Source organism: Elephantulus edwardii, unplaced genomic scaffold (genome assembly GCF_000299155.1).
Source record: "Elephantulus edwardii isolate Elephantulus edwardi_28Jun2011 unplaced genomic scaffold, EleEdw1.0 scaffold00049, whole genome shotgun sequence".
Classification (NCBI taxonomy): Eukaryota; Metazoa; Chordata; class Mammalia; order Macroscelidea; family Macroscelididae; genus Elephantulus; species Elephantulus edwardii.
In genome coordinates, this window is record NW_006399799.1 from 2,031,294 (window position 1) to 2,039,371 (window position 8,078).

Sequence of the window (8,078 nt, forward strand, 5' to 3'; positions counted from 1 at the left end):
CCATCATGATGCTGCCAATTGGCCCAGTGGTGAGAATCTTTGTTTTCTTGATGTTGAACATCATTATTTTTATAATATTCTTAAGTCAAAAGGTTGGTGGCTTGAACTCACCCAGAGAGAGCTCAGAAGATGAGGTGGGGTGACCTGTTTCCCAAACTGTCAGTCTTGAAAATTCCATCAAGCTGATCTACTCTGCATACGCTGAGATCCCCAGAATTCAGAACCAACAATAATAACAGCAAAAACAGTACTTGTAACCTCTTCTGAATCACTGGCCCCTCTGAGAACTTCATGAAACTCCTTGCTCAGTGCTGTTCAATAGAAATTGCTGAAATGATGAAAATGTTCAATATGGCAGCCACTAGTAACGCGTGTCTGTTGAACTCTTAATGTTTAGCTAGTGTAACTGAGTTTTAAATTTCATTTTAATTATTTAGATGTGAGTAATCACATGTGTCTAATGGCTACTGTACTGCTGTTGTTGTGTGCCATTGAGTAAACTAGGACACATCGCATCCCTATGAACAACGGACCTCAACCTAACCCTGTTCTGCACCATCCTCGCCTACTCTGATCTAATGGAGCCCACTGTTACAGTCATAGGATTTTCAAAAGCCTTTTATTTAGGAAGTAGATGGCCCAAGTCTTCCTAGTCTGTCTTAATCAGGGAGCTCCACCAAAGCCCATCCATGGAAACCCTTTTAGAGTTTGACACACCAGTGGCAAAAATCTCAGTACCACAGCAATCCCAAGTAAATATCAGTACAGAAAACTAACAGACAAGTGCTATACTACATGGAAAGACTAATGTTCTGTAATTAGAGACCTTTCCAAATTACTGAGGAGTAGTGATGTCAGTTTGAGGACTAAGGTGCATCTGATTCAGCCCATAGTCTTTCTAATTACTAGCTATGCATCCAGGACCTGGACAATGAATATAAGGATAACAGAAAAAGAATTGACGCCTTCGAGCTGTGGTGTTGGAGAAGAGCACTAAACATCCCACAGACGGTCAAGAGAAGAAAACAGACATGTCTTGGAGAGGGTGCAGCTGGAGTGCTCTTTGGAGGCAGAAATGATGAGGCTTCACCTCACATACTTTGGACATGTTGCTTACAAAGGGACATGATGCAGGGAAAAGTGGGGGGTCCACGAAGGAGAGAAAAACCCTCAACTAGGTGTATTGACATGGTCACTGCTGCAATGGGCTCAGTGTGTCAGGAAGTGTGGGGATGGCGCAGGACAGGACTGGCTTCAGATCTTTTATTCATAGGGTCACTATGAGCTGTACTCAACTCGACAGCACCTCACAACAACAGCTGTCACAATCACTGTGTTGATCCATTTTGTTATGAGTCTTCCTCTTTCTCTGACCCTCCCACCTTTCCCACTATGATATCTTTTTCCAAGGACTGGCCCATCCTAACAACATGCCCAAAGTATGTGAGATGAAGTTTCACCATCTTTGCCTCTTACAAATGCCCTGGTTGTAGTTTCTCCAAGCCATACTTGTTTGTTCTTTTGGTGGTCCACGGGATAGTCCATACTCTTCTCCAACATCACGGTATACAGGATCACATAACTCTAGACTAAGAGTTTTCACACTTTAGCCCAGTAAAGGGCTAAATAATAAATATTTTAGGCTTATCAGGCCATGAGATCTCTGCTATTGAGCTCTGTGGTTGTAGTTAATGAAAGCAGCCATTGACAACATGTAAGCAAAGAGGTATGAATGCTTTTTAATAACATTTTATTCACAAAAGCAAGTTGTTGGTTGGGTTTGGCCAGGGGCCATATTTAGCTGTACCTGTTCTAATAGTGTCTATAATTATAGGTGATATACCAGCCTCCTTATGTGAAAAAATGGATTCCTGTCCATTAATTCCAGGCTAGAACTTATGCTTTAAAAGGACTAGATGAATGTGCTTGGAAATCTGTCCTGTGTAAATGGAGAACAGCTTGATATTGTTTCCTGAGCAGTGGAAAGTAGCCAGGGATCAATGTGGCACTTTCTCCCCAAAAGTCTAATGAAAGGTTGAGGCTCAGACAAGAATCCACAGGGCTGATGACTGAAGACAGCACTGTGGTGGTTAGGAGATGCCATCGAGTGGGCTGTTACTAATAGAGACCCTACGCACGACAGATGGAAGCCTTGCCTGATCCTGCGTCATCCTCACAGTTTCTGCTGGGCTAAAATTCGCTGTTGCAGTCACTATGTCAGTCCATCTGGCTGAGGGTCTTTCTCTCCTTTTCTGACCCTCTGCCCCTCCCAGCACAATATCATTCTCCAGGGACTGACCTCGCCTGACAACACATGCAAAGTACGTGACGCAAAGTCCCATCATCCGTGTCTCTAAGACCAACTCTGGCTATCCTTCATCCAAGACAGATTTGCTTGTTCTTTTGACAGTCCAGTACCACAGTTCAAAGGCATCAAGTCTCCTTTGGTCTTCCTTATTAACTGTCCAACTGGATGGCCAGTGATAAGACTACAAGGGCCATTCAGGTGCACTCTTTCCCTGAAACTCTGCAGGCCCCTCCCCTTGCACCAACCCACCCTCCCTCCATCCAGTACCAACATATCATGGAAGGAGACAATAGCCAGAGAGATTGGAGGAAGATTCTGAAAGTCTCTCTTGGTAAGGAGGTTGTAGCTCAACTTTAGAAAGAATGAGTTCAGGACTAGGCGAAAAGGCAGCCAGGATGAACAAGCCCACAGACTCAATATTAGAAGGAATTGATCTAAAAGAAGTTGTGCGTCTATATTAAAGTGCTAACTTTAAAGATAGGTTGGTCTTTATAAAAAAACCCTGTTAAAGGTGAGGGGTTTCCCACTCCCCAAGTACTTTGAGATAAAAGCATGTAAAACTTTCTCAGAAACCTTCAGCTGAAGATGGCTGAGGCTGTTTTAGGTGACCTCACATGCTCAGGTTAAAGCACTGAAGACGCACTGTGCCCTCTACCTTGCCGTCAGAGGTAGTTTTCTGCAAAGGAGGTAGGACCTGCCCGACTTCCATAATGTAATCCTTAACAATAAAAAGGTGGTATCTATTTCTATTTTCCTATAGTTTCATTCAAGAAGGCATCACTTATTCATTAAGATTCTTGAACAAAAGCAAGAGAATGAACACTTTCTACTAACTGGCATGCTGTACTAGGATGTTATGTCATTACCGTTATTAATTATCATTAACAGTCTTAAAATATGCCTATTAATGATCTCAACACAAAATAGCAGTGCAGGTCTCAGCCAAGAGCAGCATAATTACCTGTTAATGAGATGCAAATTTCTCAGGGAAATGACAGAGATCTAGAAGTACCACCTTCTGAACTAACATAATAAAGTTAATAATAATAATAGTGTATAATCTGAAGATATTAGTGTTAATTTGAATGCTAACATCATACTTAAACAGGCTGAGAGAAGTGGAAATTATTTGCACAGCTCAAACCAAGAAACCTTAATCTGTGCTATTAAGGAAAAATTGATTGTTCTCAGAATGACATAAAACTGACTCTTTGCAGTGACTACGGGGAGCAGAAATTTTTCTCAGCTACTTATTTTATGTCTTTTACTTACAGCTTATTTCTCTCTTCTTTCTAAAAAAAAAAGCTGAGGTATGTTACACAATTAAACCTGATATAAAATAGAATTTAAAGAAATAAAAACACAACCAAAACCAGTTAAAGGAGCCGAGGAGTAGATGGTACCAAGCCCTCAGGATAAACCACTACAGTTGTGCTCTGAATGAAATTCTCCATTTCTTGGAGACACAGAGAGGGCAATCGAAGTAACTGAGTTCCTTGTTAGTGAGCAGCCTTTTTAGGGTAGGTGCAAGGGCCTGTTGTTAAGCACCCTCTCCCAAGTGGTGAGGGCAGTGTGGCTGAGCCCGTGGCTATTAGGACATCACACCTCAGGCTCCAGATCACCTACCTTCATAGCTGGCATGGAAGCCCTGCGCGCTGACAGCATAGTCACTGATGAGGCGCAGAGAGAGTGTGGTGGCTGCGCTGACAATGGTGGCGGGCAGCTGAAAACCTGTGAGTCTGAAAAACAAAGAGATGTGTTTCAGGAGAAAAGTCCCCCTGGGAAACTTCACAGCATGTATGTATTTATTGAGCAATTACTGGATATGAAATAATCATTTATTGAGTGCTTGCTGGATGCTAACATAGGCATAGGAAGGGATATGTATCTTACTGAGTTCAGTCATTTATAGGGTGTCCAAAGAAAAAAATGATTTGTTGAGAAGGCACCAGAAATCAACAGTTTTTTGCTATATAAATTTGAAAGGTTCTTTCCCCAAAACATGATCTAATCCCAGATCTGGAGCTCTGCTTCTCTTATCAACCCTCAGTTTTCTCCTCCCCCACCCAGTATCTTCTCCTGGATCATTTCTTTCTCGCTGAGGTTTCCTAAGGCTCTAGGTAGGTGTCTGCATAGAGTTATATCTAATAATTGACAATGAATGATATTTATTCATGTACTGAGGAAAACATATCTAACTGTTAGCAGCACCCTATTATGAGATTTTATTCTTCACAAACAATGTTTACTGGTTTTGTCGATATGACACATGCTTATTATTTCAAAAAGAAAAGGAAAAATAACCCAATATACACTATAAAGAATCATTCTTGAAAGCTGACACACGAGGAGATGAAAATCAAATTCAATGAGATAATTTCATACGAATCAGATCACACTGTACATGCTTTCAAAATGAAAATGTTTAAATTTATAGATGGTGTAAAGATGAAATCATGTTGCTACTACACATCCAAACATAAACACATAGAATATTTAACATTTTATTGTATCTGCAAGCACTGTTTTAAGTGCTTTCCTTTGTTTATGTCATTTGGTTTTTCCATTCACCCAAGGTCACCATTCATCTGTCAGTTTCCTGTAGTAGTGTGGGGTTAGAAGGCATGTTGCACATATTTCAAATATCAACAAGGTCATCCATAGTGTACAGATTTCAGCATAGCGTGGACACTAAGACAGCCTAGAGAACAGAACTGATAGTTCACTTCTGAAATAGTGAGGCAGTGACAACCTTATGAATAGCAGTGTCTCATATGGTGCAGGAAGATGAAGTTCTCAGGTTGGAAAATCATTCAAAACATAACTGGAGAAGCGCTTCCTCTTAAGAGGAGAATTCACTGCTTTGGGTCAGTTCCAACTCAAAGCAACTTCCCATTAGGTTTCGCTACCTATGTTCTTCTAGCAAAACAGTTGGTGGATTTAAACCGCTGATATTCTGACTAGTAGCCAAACACTTTATGCACTGTACTGCCAGAGCTCTTTCCACAAAATAGAATGGACCTTAAAGATGTGGATGGAGTAATGCTTTCACTGAATGAAAGATTCCGATTTGCTGATGGGGCATGACTCAATATTATGAGAAAGCTGCAAATATATATAAATAACATGGAATGTGGAAAGTAGGAAGTATGGATCTAGGAAAATTGGAAGTTACATAAAGTGAAATGGTACACAAAAAGATCAGTATCTCAGTTACAAGAAACCTGAAATGGATTGGTGTTTATCTTTTTTAATTAAAGAATTTTATGATCTACTACTCTGGAAATGACAAGTTCAAGGAGAATGACATCCAATTAACTGTCACAAAGAACATTTCAAGATTTGTTCTGAAGTGGGATAGGATAATATCAAAACACCTACAAGAAAGTCCTGTGACTTTTAAATTAACGTATCAACCACTAAGGTAAAAAAATGAAATCACCAAAGATGTCTACCAACTTCTACTGTCTGCAATTTAATGCACACATAATCAACATTGATAATAATTTTTTATTACGATGGACTTCACATGCATTTCACCTGATGGACTGCACAGAAACCAAGTTGGATACATCTGTGGAAAGAATCACTGGTAAGGCTTCATATCAGCAGTCAAAATCAGGCCAGGTGCTGACTGTGGAACAGACCATCAATTATTCATGTGCAAGTTCAAACTGAAGCTGAAGAAAATTAAAATTAGTCTACAAGAACTAAAGTACAACTTTGAGTGTGCTCCATCCAAATTTAAAAACCATCTACAGAACAGGTTTGGGCCATTAAACACTAATGATCAAAGACCAGATGAGTTATGGGATGACATCAAGGATATCATCCATGAACAGAGTAAAAGGTAGTTACAAAGACAGAAGATGAAGAAAAGACCAAAATGATTGTAAGAAGAAACTCTGAAAATTGCACTAGAGCATCAAGAAGCCAAAACAAAGGGGACAAACATTGAAATGAAAGAAATGAAAAGAAGATTTCAAAGGGCAGCTTGAAGACAAAGCAAAGTATCATAACAAAGTGTGCAAAGAATTGGAGCTGGAAAATAAAAGAAGGAAAAACTCACTTGGCATTTCTAAAGTTGAAAGAATTGGAAAAACAAATTCAAGCCTTGAGTTGCAATACCAAAACATGCTACTGGAAAAATCTTGAATGGTCCAGAAAGCATCAAAAGAACTAGGAAGGAATACAATAATCACTATACCAAAATGAACTGGGTGACAATGGAAAATTTCAGGAACTACCCTATAAACAAGAGTCAACGGTAATGAAAGAAGAAGTTCAATATGCAATGGAGTGATTGGCAAAAAATAAGGTCCCATGAATTAATGTGATACCAACTGACATGTTTCAACTAGCAGGTGTGCCCACCAGTCTGTGTTAGGATATTTGGAGGACAGCTAGCTTTCCGACTGGAAGAGATCCACATGTGTTCCCCTTCCCAAGAAAGGCAATCAAACAGAATGTAGAAATTATCAAACAATATCATTAATATCACATGTAAGCAAAATATTGCTGAAGAACACCCAAAAACTGGCTAGAACAGTACATTGACAGAGAACTGGCAGAAGGTCAAGCTGGATTTAGAAGAGGCAATGACACCATCTGGTGTCAGATGGATGTTGATTGACAGCAGAGAATACCAGAAGAATGTCTAGCTGTGTTTTATTGACCATGCAAAGTCATTTGACTATGTAGTTCATGACAAACTATGGCTAATATTGAAAACAGGAATTCCAGAACACTCAATTGGGCCCATGTGAAAGTTATACCTAGACCAAGAAGCTACTGTCAGAGTGGAGCAAGAGAAGCCAGCATGGTTTAAAATCAAAAGATGTATGTCAGGATTGTGTCCTTTATCCACATCTATTCAATTTGTATGATTAGCAAATAATTTGAGATGGTGGACTCTCTGAAGAAGAATGTGGCTTCAAGATTGGAGGAAGATTCAACAACAACCTGCATTATGTAAGTGGCACAACCTTGCTTGCTGAAAATGAGAAAGACTAGAAACACATATTGCTATGTATCAAAGTCTACAGCCTTCAATATGGATTGCATCTCAATATCAAGAAGACAAAAATCCTCACCAATGTACTAACAGGCAGCATCATGATAGATGGAGAAAACATTGAAATTATCAACGATTTCCTCTTAATTGGATCCCAATCAATACCCATAGCACCAGCAGTTCGAAAAACATACTGCTTTGGGAAAAAAAAAAACAAAACACTTTCAGGAATCTCTCCAAATTACTGAGGAAAAATTATGTCAGTTTGAAGACAAAGGTGCACCTGATCCAGGCCATAATCTTTTAAATCACTTCCTATGCATTTGAGAGCTGGACTATGAATAAGGATAACATACAAATCAATGCCTTTGAGTTTTTTGTAATGTTGGCAAGAACACTTACTATCCCATAAACTGTAACCCACTCCCCCCCCCAAAAAAAAAACCTCTACAAAAATGCCAAACAGATATACCTTGGGGAAAGTCCAGCCAGAATGTTCCTTGAAGACAAGAATGGCAAAATTATATCATATATTTTAGGTGTGTTGTTAGGAGAGGCTATTCCTTAGATAGGGATATCATGCTTGGAATGGTAGAGGGACAATGAAATAGTGGAAAAACTTCAATGAAATAGATTGACACTGTGACTGCAGAAATGGGCTTAGTGTATTGGAGATGATGAGGATGGCACAGGATAGAACAGGATTCAGATCTGTTGTCCAAAGAGTGGCTATGAGTCATCCTCAACTTGACTGCA

The 8,078-nt window shown here is 39.6% G+C and overlaps 1 protein-coding gene across 1 annotated transcript in view; it reads right to left on the reverse strand.

The window, feature by feature from the left end:
- The window catches only part of CSMD2 (CUB and Sushi multiple domains 2), a 972,861-nt gene that overhangs the window by 758,976 nt on the left and 205,807 nt on the right, over positions 1-8,078 (reverse strand). Inside the window, 1 exon segment of the mRNA XM_006886423.1 lies at positions 3,935-4,047. Coding sequence (XP_006886485.1) covers positions 3,935-4,047 — 113 coding nt within the window.